Source organism: Rhinolophus hipposideros, assembly GCF_964194185.1.
Source record: "Rhinolophus hipposideros genome assembly, chromosome: 11".
NCBI lineage: Eukaryota > Metazoa > Chordata > Mammalia > Chiroptera > Rhinolophidae > Rhinolophus > Rhinolophus hipposideros.
This window is the reverse complement of record NC_138057.1, coordinates 52,547,688-52,564,091: the sequence shown is the minus strand read 5'-3', so window position 1 is coordinate 52,564,091 and position 16,404 is coordinate 52,547,688. Positions and strand designations below refer to the sequence as shown.

The window sequence follows — 16,404 nt, the reverse complement described above, 5'->3', positions numbered from 1 at the left end:
GATGAGGTATTTTCAATCTCATAAAGATTTGGTGGTCTGGCCCTTAATCAAGGTGGGTGAGCCTGAGGTAAATTTTGAATAAAAAGTGAAGATGGCTTAATAGATGGAAAAACTGGGAGATATTCTGAATATATAATAATGAAAAAATTGCACTAAGGTACTCATATTTTCCAAGTGTTTCCTATTAATCTCATTTCATCCTCCTAACACTACCTAGCAGAAAGGCCAGGCCCGGCATCCCCATTTTATAGATCAGAACTAGGGTAGGTGACATGCATACTGATTGGAAGGGCGGATACCTAGACCTCAGCATTCCTGTCTTTCACTCTCATAGGTGATTCCACTAAATCTGTGGTTCTCAAAGTGTGTCCCAGCAGCATCAGCTTGTTAGAAATGCAAATTCTCAGTCTTGTCCCAGATCTATTGCAGACACCCTCAGGGTGGCGCCAGCAATTTGTGTTTTAACAAGCCCCTGGCAACTGCAATGCGTGCTCAAGTTTGAGAACCACCATATTAGGTCATGGGGCCCCATAACTGTACGTTAGCTCATTCAAGCATTTATTCAGCATCTATTACATAATTTAATGTACAAGAGTGGGAGCAAGAAAGCAAAAGATAGTGGAGCAAAAGCTGGGTAGAGAAAACAGACAATGTTCAAGGAAAAGAAGGAAAAACCATTATCAGCAAAAACATAGTAGAGGTCGAAAAGAAAATGCATTTGCAACGGAATTAAGAATGTGTCCCGTAGAGGATATTTTCACAGTAGACATAATGAATGGCATTTTTTTAAGCTAATAGATAAATGGTGCTGTCCTCTAAATGTAATAGCACCACAGACATCCTAAAGTTGGATCAAACAATTGCAATAGACTTCTATTATTTAAAAATACTAAATAAAAAAGTTTACCTGTAACATTTGTTGAAGAAGCAGAATGCTACTGGGAGAGAGCCACTTAGGAACCTCATATTTCCCTCTCTACAAAAAAAACCAGAAAATATTTAAGAGATTTAGGTTCAGTCAGCCTTGACACAAATTTCAAAGCTAACAACATACTGGAGGTTTAATTCCAAGCTTGAAGACTTCAGCCAACTATAAAATTTGGTGAACATTATTAATAACATAAGAAATCTATTTCTTGCCTTAATAAAAAAAAAAATCCAGTAAATTAAATACTATTGTCACCTCTAAATTATCCACATATCGGAGAAGGACTAGAGTACAGACTGCAACAGCAGAAAACATAAATGTTATAGAACTTGGGAATCTGCAGTATGCCCTGTAGTCAATTTCACATTGCTGAAGAAAATTTTACTTTATAACCTTGGAATAATTATCAGTTGGCAAATGACATAGCAGAAAAGCATATTTGGTGTCAGGACACAGGCTGTGCTTAAAAACAGGTCACATATCATCCACAAGGCAGAATTCATAGTCATTGAGGGAAATTGATAAAAGCCCCCTTCTAAGGCCAGTATCTCTTTGGGGAATAGAAGATACTCAGGAGGCAAAGGTTTATAACCTGGTATGCTCAGAAATTAGTCACCAACTCATCAACCAAAAACAAGAGCAGGGGCTTGCTAAGCACTAACACATGACAGAATACCGTGTTTCCCTAGCGGATAATCAGCTCTAATGCGTCTTTTGGAGCAAAAATTAATATAAGACCCGGTATTATATCACATCACATCACATCACCACATCATATTATATAAGACCTGGTCTTATAGTAAAATAAGACTTATATTACTTATATTATAGTAAAAATTATATTAATTTTTGCTCCAAAAGATGCATTAGAGCTGATTGTCCAGCTAGTCTTATTTTCGGGAAAACACGGTACCTCTAAACAACCTGCCACACACCCCTCTTTCCCAATTCAGGGGAAATGATACAATCATGTCTCCTAGCAGAGAACAAACTATTTAATGACGCCAGGATAACAGGTCAAATATTTGAGAAAAATTAAGATTGAACTGTAATTCACAGTCTACACCAAAATTAATTCCTCCCAGATTAAAGAGTTAAATGCAAAAACCGAAGGGTACTTAAAGAAAGCATAGGTAAACAAGATTTTTAGACTTTTTCCAGACCTGACAGCAGAACCCAAAACTATAGTCTAACAGATGACAAAATAAAAAGCTGGCATTTCTATATAGGAAAACACCACCAACAACATTAACTATCAAGTTGAGGAGGGAAAAAATTTCTATCTAAATGACAAAAGATTAATACACTCCATCACATAAAAAGCTCTCACAAATCACTGAGATTTCACCACCACCAAACCTGTTCTCCCCACATTTTCCCCCCATCTAAGCAAATGGCAACTGCATCACCAGTTGCTTAAGCCAAAAACCTTCGAGTCATCAGCAGAATCCATTGGTTCTATGTTCCCAACACACCCAGAATCACCTGTCACAACCTCCACACCACTAGCATCTCCCATCTGGCACACTGCAAGAGGCGCCTCCCTGACCCTCCTGATTCCACCAATGTCCCCCATTTAACACCACCAATGTTCTTCTAAAACACTGGGTCAGGTTCTGTCACTTCTCTACTCAAAACTCTCCAATGGCTCCCCATCTCGCTCAGAATGAAATCCAGTTCCTTACTCTGCTCTAAGGCCCTGCAAGGTCTGTATCCCCACATCCATCCCACTCTGTTACCTCAAACTCACCTCCTCACTCTCCTCTGCAGGCACCAAACCCAGTCACCTGTCAAGCACAGTCCCTGCCTTAAGGCCTGCACTCTTTGTTCCCTCCGCCCATAATGCATTCCCCAAATACCAGCTGGGGCTTGTGCTTCACCTTCTTCCGGTCACCACTTAACACCAGGGGTAGGTAGCAGTGAGGGCCTCCGCCACCCACCCCATCATTCTCTACTTCCTATTCAAGCCTACTTTTCTTTACACTCCTTATCCCCACTTGTCATATTACATATTTTTTTATTTTCTGCTGTACTACCTTAGAATATAAGCTCCTTAATCACAGATTTTGTCTGTTATTCACCTAGAACACTGTCTAGCCCTAGTATATAAAAGGTGCTCAATTAATGTTTGTTTAAGAAATACATGGGATAAAAAGCATACACTCCAAAAGAAAGCAGGCAAAGAATATTCACAGGTAATTGCCTAAACAAGAACTTTTCAATGGCCAAAAAACATGAAACATGTTCAATCTAGTAATAAAAAAATAATGAATTTAAACAAAAATATAATACCATTTGTTGTCTATCAAACTGACAAAACTTAAAAAAAAAAATCCCTCAGTATTAATAATAGTTCAGGGACAAGAGTGCCTATATATAAAACTAGAGAGTATAAACTTTTCTAAAGAGATTTGGAAATACGTATAAAAAATATTCAAAATTGCATATTCTTGATCCACAATTTCACTTCTAGCAATTTATCCTAAGCAAGTAATTTATGAGCATACAAAAATTTATGAGCAGCAACACTCAGCACAGAATTGTTTATAGTAACTCTGGGAACTAAGGAATATGGTCTGCTATGGCAAACTTCAGAGGGTCCCCAAAACTAATAAAAGACAAAATTAACTGAATAAAGACTCTGGGTTAGAAATATAACATAGGTCCAGGGAGACAAGGGCAAGCCCCCACCCAAAAAAAATGGTCAACAGTAATTGAACAAGGCTAGAAGGACGGAGGCTGGAAGGTAGAAAAGCCATCGACCAGCACCAGCCTTAGGGTTCTCTGTTCTTGTGAACTGTCTAGGACATAATTCTTACCAGAAATCAGTCCAGCTTAAAGGTGAGGGGAGAAACAGACAGGTATGGATTTTGATTACATTAAATAAATAAAGTTCCAAAGAAGCCCTATCAAGCAATGAATTTAAAAAGAAAAGATGCTGGCGTCAAAACAGTTCAACTGCTGACTCAGCCTCTCTGATGAAAGCCGACAGGCTGACCTACAAAGTATTTCCTAGGAAGAGCTTTCATTTTACAAAGAACATTTAATATCATGAAATTTTTCATTCTCCTTTATCTAAAATTCCCACTATTACCTAGAGAGCCTACTCTTATTTACACTGTGCCAGGGCACCTTAACACTTGCCAGTATCAGAAACTGCCTGACAAAGTTTGTTTGTGAATTATAATGATGAAGCCTCTAATTCATTTCTCCTTCCTGTCCCTCAGCCATGCCCAACGGAACCCCAAGCTGATGGCTCAATGCTACCTGGGCTCCAGGCCTATCCCAAGGAAGGGGGCATTTTTAGATGCTTTAGCCAACTCTCTGGGACGCAGCAGTAAGTTACAGTTGCCCTGTCCTGACCTAGCTGGCCCCACTCTATCTGAGCTTTTCCTTATTCCTGAGACCAAGGCTTCTCATGATTCCGAAGTACCTGACTTGCTCTCTTTCTTGGCAAACTGACCATTTGCCTCATACCTCAGAGATTTTTACCTTGCTCTTGCCAGGGACACATAGATAGTAGAGACCAGCCTGGGTAAGGACTCTCCTATCTGCTTACACTCCACGCATGCCAGAGTGCTAAATACTCAGCATAGCAAAAGGCTAAAGTCATTCTAAGGAAAGCCACATGCCCCTTCCCTCCCCCCACTGGAGCTTGATCCCACTGCAGCTGCCTCAGATCTTAGGATTGCTTACACTAATTAAAAATGGTAATGATCTACTTGAATCTCCAATCACAACCTGTTCCTAGAGTATCCTGTCATGCTTCACTCACTGGTCAGAACCCCCATGTACCTCAGTGGGTCTTCCCTCATGCTGACTGTATGCAGAGCCATTTGCTGCTTACTCTCTGGATACCATCTGCACTGTGCTGAATAGTAATCCTCCAAAAATCATGTCCACCCAGAACCCGTGAACACATCCTTGTTTGGAAACAGGGTCTTTTACAGATGTAAACAAGTTGAGATCACACTGGGTTAGGGGGGCCCTAAATTTAAATTTAATATGACTGGTGTCCTTATATGAAGAAGGAATTTTAGACACAGAGACACAAACACATAGGGGAGAAGGCCATGTGGAGAGAGGCAAAGACTGGAGTGAGGCAACTATCAGCCAACAAATGCCAAGGATACATGGCAACACCAGAAGCCAGAAAGAGATGAAGAAGTGTTCTCCCCTAGTCCCTTCAGAGTATGGCTCTGCTGACACCTTGATTTGGACTTCTAGCCTCTAGAACTGTGAGAGAATAAACATTTGTTTTTTTAAGCCATCCCATGAAGTACACTGTGACAACCTAGTAAACTAATACACCATCTAATACACGCTCCTAATACACCCTCCCAATACACCATCTGTAAGGGTTTAAGTTCCTCAAATAACCTCTCTCCTATCAGCGCCTGCCCACCCTAAGGATAAGTCTGGTCCCAGGTCCTAGCCCATTCTGGTCTGCTCTAACACACAGCTAGCTAACAGGCCCGTAACCAGACCTATGATAATAAAAGAAATATTATGCCTTTAAATCCAGAAACTACCATCCAAAACAAAAGTATTCTTAACTAAAAGTAAAATTCTGTAGAAAGCAGATTTAAAAATAAATATCCAGACCAAGTACTGAATAAGAGCTCCACTAGACTGATTCCAAGTTCCTCTCTGCCTCTGTTTACCACCCCTTTTATCATCTCATCACGAATTCCTGATGTATCTTTTCCGAGATCCATGTGTTGTGCTGTAAACTAGCACCACAGAAGCAGTGCTATCCAGAAAGAGACAGGGAGAACTGTGAGTGCTTGGCATAGTGGAAACAGCAACAAATTGAAGTCATAGATTATGTGTGAATCCAAGGTCTGCCTCTTATTAGCTCCTTGAACTTGTACAAGTTATTTAATATCTCTGACCCTGTCCTAAGGGAGTAGACTCTGGGGACAAATTGCCTACATTCGAATCCAGGGTCTACCACTTACTAGCTGTGTAGATGAGGTATTTAATCTTGTTGTGCCTCAGTTTCTTCATCTGTAAAAAGGAGTATAATAATAGTATCTATTCCATAAATAAATAATAGAAGCTACTCCATAAATTCTTGCTAGGATTCAATGACCTAATACATATAAAGAACTTAGCACAGTGCCAGGCACTCAGGATATGTTAGTTTCTATTACCACTGCTGCATCTACTACTGCTACTATTACGGTTATTATCTGTATTTTATCTGGAAAACAAGTTATTATCTGTAAAACAAGTAATGCCACATACAGGTTTACAAAAGGAATAAGAGAATGCATCTGAAAGCACTCAATACAATGCTGTGCACAGAAGAGATAACAAATGTTTGTTTGATATAAAATAAATAGGAGAGGGAGATTGCAATACTCAAAACAGTGGTGGACCAAAGATGGGCATGTTGGCGCAAAGCCGTGCATGCCAGAGTGCTAAATACTCAGCATAGCAAAAGGCTAAAGTCATTCTAAGGAAAGCCACATGCCCCTTCCCTCCCCCCATTGGAGCTTGATCCCACTGCAGCTGCCTCAGATCTTAGGATTGCCTGGTAAGGAACACAACTAGTCAAATCTTGCTCACATCACCTCCAGAAAAAATGTACCCAGCCACTCTCCCTGTCTGGACAGAACAACTCTGTAGAGCACCATCCACAAATAAGTCATGAGGCCCATGACCCATCAGCATGACCTGACATTCTCAGCTTTGTTTTCTGCACTGAAATACTGGCAGAAATACAGACCAGAGCAGAGTTCCGCTGTCTGGCTTAACCCAACCTCTTATTTATACACAGTACTATAAAACACACAGGACACTTGTACAAAATATTGTGTCCTGTGCTGTAGGCAAGGATTATTAACCACATTTACACAAATGAGGAAATTACATCTCAGCCAGGGAAATCAAATACTTGTTCAATATCATAAGGCATTGGGTCTTAACCAGGGGTGGTTTCGTCCCACAGGAGACATCAGGCAGCATCTGGGGACATTTTTGCTAGTCATGACTTGGGGGCTACTATGGGCATGTGGTGGATGAAGGCCAGGGATGCTGCTAAACATCCTACAATGCACAGGAAGCCCCCACAACAAAGATTTAGCTAGTCCAAAATTCAGTAGTGCCAAAGTTGAGAAACATTGCTTCAAAGCAAAAAAAGATGTAGGGAAAGAACTAGAAGGGAAATATAGTACTTTTTCTATTGTACTATGCTGGAAGTTCTAAGGAAGCCTACCAGTAGACAGGGAGAAAGTCTCCTTATTTAATCACTGAAAGTATGTATCTAAGCATCAAACAGAAAAGATCTTGAGAGGACCAATTCTGCTGAGGAAGAACATATCCACGAAAGGCCCTGTGTTAGCCAGGGCTCTGCCCCTTAACCCTGGTTTATGCTCAGTCTTTGCACAATTTTTGTTTATTTAAGGGATGATTACCTTGCAAACGAGAGCGAGAAACAGGTAATAGAGGGAGAAACCAAGTGGAGGGGAAAAAAGACTTGTGGGCTAATAAGCAAGACCATCCTGGGAATTCTAGTGGGCTTGCAATTGTTCATTTTTCGCATGGTGCTAAGAAAGGCATGCAATCTTTCCAACACAGAATCAGAGGACTGTAGTCAACTCTATAATTGTAAAATATAATCTCATAAGATAAAATTTGCTCATTTTCTTTAAAATTATAAATTATACTTGTTAGAAAGCAATTTTACTTTCAAGCTATTCGACTTTCATTTACTAAATTATTTATACATCCCTAATATTTGTGTACCCAGAACTGGAATACAGTCATGCTTGTCTTTGAATGCAATGATGGCAAGTGAATATAGGTGACATTAATAAGATTAACACTCAATCTATTAGTAATCATGCTGGAAATTGCAGTTGAGCATTTTGGTTAAAATAGTCAACAAATGCAAAAGATAAACAAAGTCTGCTTCTTAAATAAGTTACATACAGTGCATCAAATATTGCTGGGTTTTTCAATCAAACCAAGAACTGAGGGAAGTGTTATTCCCAAGTGAGGAATTTTAGAACATTCTAAGCAAAAATACATACTGCATGCAAGTGATACGACACCTTAATTAGATTCAACCAGCAGACTGTATTACACTGCGACTCGGAACAATAGTTCTGAGCCAAGATTACAATAAATTTCAAAATCTATAATGTGTGAAATTAAATTCCACAATAATGCATAAAAATCCTAATTTGAATCAATTTTCAACTTGCAAATACATGAAAAACTAAAAATGAAATTCAGAGTAGGAGAAACAAAGAATATACAGTATTAGTAAATAATATTAATTAGGACGGCTAAATCTCTACTGAACAAGACTTAGACATTTTGTACCACATTTATTCCACTGAAAAAATATTTGACTTACCAAAAATATCAAAACTTGGATCTAATATCTACTATTAGGACGTAATACTTTTACATTATTATGTCAAGGTAATTCCTTTCCCTCAAAGGATTAATATAGCATCCACTAGTGCATCCAAATAAATAAAAGTAGAGAAAACTGAAGTTTGTATGTTGGTACATTCACCTTGTATTGGTGAAACAAACAATACATTAATAATTAAGAGCATTAATTCCATGGCTGCCATATGAATGTGAACTTGCAGTAACAGTAAATAAAGGCAATTAAACAGCATAAAAGTTTAGGTCCAGATAGGTTTAAAAAAGAAAAAAAAAAACATCAAAGCTTGGAGTTAAGTCAGTAAATGAGGAACTACACGGATATAATGTAGTTCAATCTCAGTAGGTTATTAATGGTTACTTATTTTAACTTTAGGATAAGTATATCTGATGCAGACTAAAAAGCAATACCCAAAATACTTAGGGGTAGTCCTATTCTATTTGAGTTTTTTAATCAACAACTTGGATTAGAGATATTTAAGAAATGTGCAAAATGGCACGATTCTGACAAGGACAGCTGATATTACATGAGATCAGAATCAAGATTCAAAATTTCAATAGAGGAGAATGCTAGGCTGAAGCAAACAAGGAAGACTGAATGTGGATAAATAGAAGTCACAGAACTTATCGCTCGCTACTCAGAGCTAGGATGGACCTTGGAAATAACTGATCGCTGCAATGCTCCAACACTACACGAGAAGAAAATGAGGACCTGTAAGTTGTTCTACCAGGGATGATACCTAAAGTGAGTAGAAAAGCTAATGCACAATACTTGACATGAATCAGGACAACTAATTTGTCGCCTTGGTAAACCTGAAAATTTGGGATGTCTAGAAACATTTCCAAGTTACAGCTTTGGCACAAAAAGCAGCTTAGGATGAGGATCATTTCCCCCTCCGGGAGTCTATGATTCTCTTGAGACTAGCAACTACAGAGATAAGAAACAATACTTGCACAGTGGTTATGAAAATGGGCTCTGAGCTTGACTAGCTGAGTTCAAATCCTAGCTCAGCCACTTACTAGCTATAAGGCCCTGAGTAAGTTATTCAAGGACTCTTCTTCTTAGTTTCCTCATCTAGAAGAGGGGGACAATAACAGCAACTACCTCACTTAGGGTAAAGTCTGCCAAATAAGAAAAGCTCATGAATATTAAGTACCATATTTTGCTGTACACAATGCACACTTTTTTGCCCAAATTTATGAGGGGAAAATAAGGATGTGCATTATACATGGGTAGTACTAATTCCACACCTATATAAATGTTTTTAATTCTTTTATTTGTGCTTACGAGATAAAAGTGTAACTCTAGAAATCAATAACGATATCCATATGCAAAATAATACCCTGGAATACAATCATCCGTTTTGTTGAACTTACAAAAAACTTGCAACAATGAAGAGTTCTTGGTCTTTTTGTTACCGATACATAAAATTTCTTGTACCTTGTATCTGTTCTTGTGTTTAGTAATTATTTGTTACATAAAATTTCTTGTACCATAATATGTTAAAAAATAAATGCTAAAATTCCTTTATAATACAAAAAACAAGTACCTAAATGCAAACAAAAAAATTTTTGAATTAAAAAATTAAAACGAAAGATTTTTTCCCCTGAAAGTTTGGGCCAGAAATGTGGGTGAGCATTATACAAGATCTGACAATTAACTTCACAAACTCATCCTAAGAAAAAGTGCTCCACACCTCATTGCTGAATATCACTATGGTCACCTTCGAAGTGCTCCCCTTGGGAAGCTATGCACTGACGCCAGCGCCTAGTCCACCCTTCAAAGCAATTTTGGAACTCTTTTTCTGGAATGGCCATCAGAGCTGTTGTCATATTACCCTTGATGTCTTGAATGTCATCAAAATGTCTTCCTTTCAATATTTCCTCTATCTTCGGGTAAAGAAAGAAGTCATTGGGGGCCAGATCAGGTGAGTAGGGAGGCTGTTCCAATACAGTTGTTTGTTTACTGGCTAAAAACTCCCTCACAGACAGTGCCGTGTAAGCTGGTACATTGTCGAGATGCAAGAGCTCCTTCAGGATCGTTTTTCCACACACCTTTCTCATGCCAAGATTTTCAGTTAAGATTTTCCTAACTGTTTCTTTGTTGGTGTTTACATGGTCTGCTATGCTTCTCACAGTCAGCCAACAATTCTGATGCACAATTCAACATATTTTTGCCATGTTTTTGTCAATTCTGCTTGTTACTGGCCACCCTAAACTTTCTTCTTCAGTGACATTTTCTCTCCCCTCAGAAAAACATTTAATCCATTTGTACATTGCCTTTTTCTTTATGGCATTATCCCCATAAACTTGGACTAACATGTCCCTGATTTCACTTCCACTCTTGCCCAGTTTAGCAAGAAATTTAATGTTTGTTCGTTGCTCTAATTTAAGCTCAGACATTATCGCAACTGCACACAAAAACACACAACAACAATAATGAACACCACTCAGCAAGACACCACCACACGTCGACACGAACACAGCTGTGAGACACTGATACACCAAGGTTATGAAACTTACCAAGCTGTTTGTACACTGCTGCCAATGTAGGTACACAGTGGCAAGTACACCAACTTAATTGTCAGACCTCGTATATACACCTTCGTACTGTTTTAACTTTTTACCATACGCACTTTGTTTTTCATTATAAAAGCAGTGAACTGAATGTCAGTTTCTTGGTAAACTACAAGCCTGGGCATTTCAGGCCAATATGGTAGGAAAGGAGAGGGGCTCTGGAATGATCATTCTACTACAGATCACTAGCTCTAAACCAGGAGTCAGTAAACGTAAAGGAACGAATGGTAAATATTTTTGGTTCTGTGGGTCGTACAATCACTGTCACAACTACTCAACTCCACCATGTTGTGAAAGCAGCCATAGCCGATACATAAAGGAACAGGTATGGCTGTGTTCTAATAACATTTTATTTAAGTCAACAGGTGGTAGGCCAGATTTGGTCTGCCACCCTCTGCTCTCTATCACGTACCCAAGAAGACTGACTGAGGTTTGGAGCAACCTTGCCTTGCCTTTAGCACTCTAGAAAGGAATAAGTTACGCTGCAACACAGACGCCTAGCTAGTCACACATCCATAGAATTGTGCATTATGCTACTTACTCAAGAGTCAGGATTGGCAGGAATGATTTTTTGACAGATCAACTAGTACTTTCCAGCAGCGTAAGACAAAGATATGTACCCAGCCCCCAACCTCAGCTCATCTACCCCTTCTGTTTAACTTGCACCTCATGCCTGGATAATACTTGAGAGCTAAATGCACGCCCTCCTGCCATGCAAGTATTCTTACACGTGGATTATATCATTTTAACATCACAAATCAAAGATTATAGCCCTGCATAATCATCACAACAAAAAAGTAATACAATTATTCTAAAATCAAAGTTTATAGTTAGTAAGTCCATACAGTACATCACTTTTGTTTTACTAGGTGTATATCCATGGTGTATATGGAAGTTAGACTGCTCAAAGTCAGAGGGCTTTTCCGAGACTTTTGTATGGTCAGAGTATCCCAACCTTTCGCTGGGGGCGGGGCCTGTTTGCTAAGTGGTTAGAGCCCAAAGCGCAGCGCTCATAACACTAAGATGGCCGGTTCAATTCTCACACGGGTCAGTGAGCTGCGCTCTCTACAACTAGATTGAAAAAGAAGAAACGACTTGATCTGGAATTGAGCTGCGCCATCCACAACTAGATTGAAAAACAATGACTTGACTTGGACCTGAGCTGTGCCCCCCACAACTAGATTAAAAAACAACTTGACATGGAGCTGATGGGTCCTGGAAAAACATACTGTTCCCCAATATTCCCCAATAAAAATTAAAAAATAAACAACAAACTTTTCCTGGATAAAATTATTATAGTCATCCTTTACAGCAAAATTTCTTAGTGCAATTCCCAAATACTCATCGCCAAAAAGGCAAGTATCCTTAAAAGACAATGTTCACAGACGTACGTCAATCCTAGCCCACTGACAGTCACTTTCTTCCTTATTCAGCATAGCTGTAACTTCAGAACATTTCCAGGGAGAATAATCCCTAATTTACTGACACTCAATAACTTGGCTGAGACAGAGTACATTAATTGAAGGACTAAAGAATTCGTAGAGTAGACCATTCATTCCTCTTGATTGGTGGTCTACTAAGGTGGGGCATGCACACACCAGCAGGTACGTAAGAAGATACACTAGGGTGTGGAAGAACATACCGTGTTTCCCCAAAAATAAGACCTAACTGGAAAATAGGCCCTAGCATGATTTTTCAGGATGACATCCCCTGAACATAAGCCCTAATGCGTCTTTTGGAGCAAAAAGTAATGTAAGATCCGGTCTTATTGTCAGGGAAACATGGCATTAGGAATTCTAATTATATTCATTTCTGTCTAAAAAATAAGACAGAAATTAAGCTCTGTTAATATTTACTATATGGATTGGCACTGGCATCCTCACTAGTCCCTGTATGGGGTAATTCTTCCTTGACTGAGACAGTGACACATGAAGTGGCTCCATCTTCCCCACTCTCTGTATACTGTGAAGTACTATGCTGTACCTGAGCCCAGTTAAATGGATTTATAGATTATAGTATCTGGTTTAACTAAACTAAATCCTCACAAAATAGCCAAGTGACTTAGGAAAATTCTTGCAAAAAAAGCACAATTAAAGATAAGAACAAGCACAAACAACAACAAAGCTAAAGCTTATTGGGAGCTCATCAGCCAAAACACAAGGTTAAAAAAAGACCTAATCAGATCTAATAGGTTGTCTCAAAACTTGAAATTACCATTTGTATTATAGACTTATTCACATTATTGTTAACAATAAACCTGAAATCTAAGTATATATGGCTATGTTGCCATCACAATTACAAGATTTTTTAAAACCAGAATCAAGAATATGAAAACAAATCTGCAACTTTTTTAGTGACATTTAGTCAGGAAAACACAATACAGCAAATTCCACATGAATCTAATATTTAAATACAAAAAAGGTGAAACCATAAAAATACAAGAAGAAAACATGGGAGTTAAAAAAAAAAAAAATCCAAGTAGGAAAGACTTTCCCAGTATGACAATAAAAGACTGATAAATTTAACTAAATAAAAATAAAAACCTCCTGCATAGCAAAAACAAAATTTTAAACATAAAGATCAAAAAGGGTGATACATTGTATTGAAGGGAGTATAGAGAAACAGGAATTTTCACACTGTTTCTAGTAATTGTATAAACTGATAGAACTTCACCGGGAAGCAATTTGGCAATACCAGAATTACTAATTCATATACCCTTTGACCCAGTAACTCTTCTCTAGGAATTTTCTTCCAGATATATTCACAATGTACAAAATGCCAACCTGGAAATTACTTAAATGTCTATTAACCTAGGACTGACCAGATAAATAAATTAAGGTACATGTATAAACACTGCAATCCTACGTAGTTATTAAAAAGAATGAAGAGGCTCTGAGCTAGGTATGAAATGGTATGATCTTCAAGACATACTGTTAAAGGATGAAAACAAGATGCAGAACAGTGTCTGTGGTATGCTACCATCTGTGTGAATAAACTGGGGGGCGTGGGTGTCAGAAAGAGATAAAACTTATGATTCCCTCCTTGTGTATGTATAGACTAACCTGCAAAAATAGGTAAAAAATCTGATATACACTTTGTCACTGGGTAAATAAACAATCTCATGCCAATAAATTTGAAAAATTAGACAAAATGGACACATTCTTTATGTCCAAAACTGAATTCTTGATCATCCCTGCTCTACCAGGCGTCTTCTCCATCTCAGCTGACAGCAGCTCCATATTTCTAACTGCTCAGGTTACTCCCCTCATCCCATTCATCAGCAAATTTTGTTAGTGATACCTTCAAATGACTAGATTCGTCTAAACATACATCCTGCAAAAAAATAATATAAATAGAGCCACCTTAAAATGGAGTCAGAGCTGCCAACCCAGAGGAACTGCCTTGCACGTCTTATGCCTCAAGCCTTTAGAATGTTAAAACAAGGCAAAATAAGCCTTGGAATGGGCCTAAGGCAACACCGAATCCAAAAAAACTATGTGTAAGGATAACAGAAAGCAGATATTATGACTACCAGACTGAACACTAAAAAGAATGAATTCGTGTCACTATCTTAGTTTATCTTCACTAATAGAAATGCCTTCCTTCTATTGATGTAATTGTCCCCCTTCCTTTCCTGATAAATATCCCTTGCCTGTGTCTCCCAACCAGAATACTATTGGGTTTCTGCCTGAATCAGTGCTTCCCGAATAGCGAGTCTTTTTTTGATCTCAAAAAAGCAGTGTGAGGAAAAAATTCACAGTCTTAAAAGCTCACACACTGGGGAAAGAGAATTCACACAAATCACAGCCGACGAGGTCCCAATACCACAGGAGGCCTCCAGGGGGCGCTATGGTAAAGCCTGCGCACAGGTGAGGAGAGCTTACTGGGAAGAAAGCCACAAGAGGAAGGCATTGGCATAACCAGGGGTTCCGCTCAGCTACTCCAGGGGCCCGGCCCCCCATCCTGTGAGAAGGCATACCTGCAGCTCATGCCTGCACCCCCACCTGAAGAGGGATAGCTGAATGTCACCTCCCAGAGTAGAACAGACAGGAAACATGGAAGGGACACATACAGGTGTGTCCCCGTGCTCCAGGCTCCAACAAGCGTCACCTGCAGGACTAGGAATGCCATTCACACTGGCCCTCCTCTGCTACCTGGGGCAGTTTCTCTGTACCAAGCGCCCTAACCCGCAGCCCCCTAGGCACTTTGTCTCCAAGATCTGAAACTGAGAGCCACCAGTCAGTCAGTCATTCTCGTACATGTCCCTGGAACTGCTGTGGCACTGGAATGGAACCTGTTAGCCATAGCCAGGTTAACAGGTCACGAACAGTGCTCGAGGCAAAATTTCTTATTGCATTTCCCAGGGTGGTCTTTAGGAAAAACTATTGGGTCAAATAAAATTTAAAAATTGAAGACTGAACTCAGTGCCTTTTGACTTCTATTGGGTAGGCAACGGGACACCTGGGACTACTACTTTCAACTCTGTGCTACTTCCCAGAAACGAGTTGATTTAGGTAGTCTCTCTACCTAAAGGGTGTTAGAGGCCCAGAGGGCCACCCACATAAAACTTCTGACAATTTCTCCCCATGCTTCTCCCATCTTACACCCCCGCTCATACCACCTACTCTACTAGGTATGCTCTCTCCCACACGCCTTTCTGAAGTACTTCTACCCTTCTTTTAAAGCCCTGCTCCAATCACACTTCCTCTAAGATGTTCTCCCAAGCCCAGCCCCGCTGCTGTATTAACCTCATTTATGCCTGCTAGCATATGGCATCCCTGACCCTTCGCCCTTTTGAGATAGGCTTGGCTCTGTCTCCAACAAGACATCAGGCCCTGCTGGACTATGATCACGTTTCATACATCTTTGTTCATGCCCTTCGATATCTCATACAAAGAAGACCTTCAGGAAATACTTGTTAGACAAAATGGAATTCAAGCCGCACTCTGCTGGTCTGACGCTGCTTTGCCATGGACACCACACGGTGCTCTTTCTTCCTCTTTACGTATCTTCTTTTGTTAGTTTGCTTTGAATAGTAACTCTTTAAAAAGAATTTGAGTGTTTTCCTTGCTATACATGATTTGGGTTTTTTTTAATTAAATAGTATAATTCACATAACATAAAATTCACCCTTTTAAAGTGTACAAGTCAGGGTATCCGCAAAGTTGTACAATCATCACCACTATTTAATTCCTGAATGTTTTCATCATCCCAGAAAGAAAGCCTGTGCTCATTAGCAGTCACTCCCCATGGCCACTCTACCCCATACTCCTGTAACCACAAATCTACTTTCTATGTCTGATATGTGTGACTTTGACAAAGCTTATAGTATTCTTAACTGTGATAAGCCAAATTTTATCTTCGAAAAGAAATAGTTTCTCTTATTTTACCATAACTCAAAAGGAAAATGTGATTAAACACAGCAACTTACTTAACCATTTCAGGATACAAACAAAAACTCTTACCAGAAAAATCATCTTACATGTTTACTT

General features: G+C 39.2%; 1 protein-coding gene across 3 annotated transcripts in view; it reads right to left on the bottom strand.

Annotated features, from left to right (window-relative positions):
- The window catches only part of MELK (maternal embryonic leucine zipper kinase), a 66,559-nt gene that overhangs the window by 29,260 nt on the left and 20,895 nt on the right, over positions 1-16,404 (bottom strand). For all 3 annotated transcript variants that reach the window (XM_081066427.1, XM_081066428.1, XM_081066429.1), the window contains exon 9: positions 908-976. In XM_081066427.1, coding sequence (XP_080922553.1) covers positions 908-976 — 69 coding nt within the window. The remainder of the gene's footprint in view (positions 1-907; positions 977-16,404) is intronic.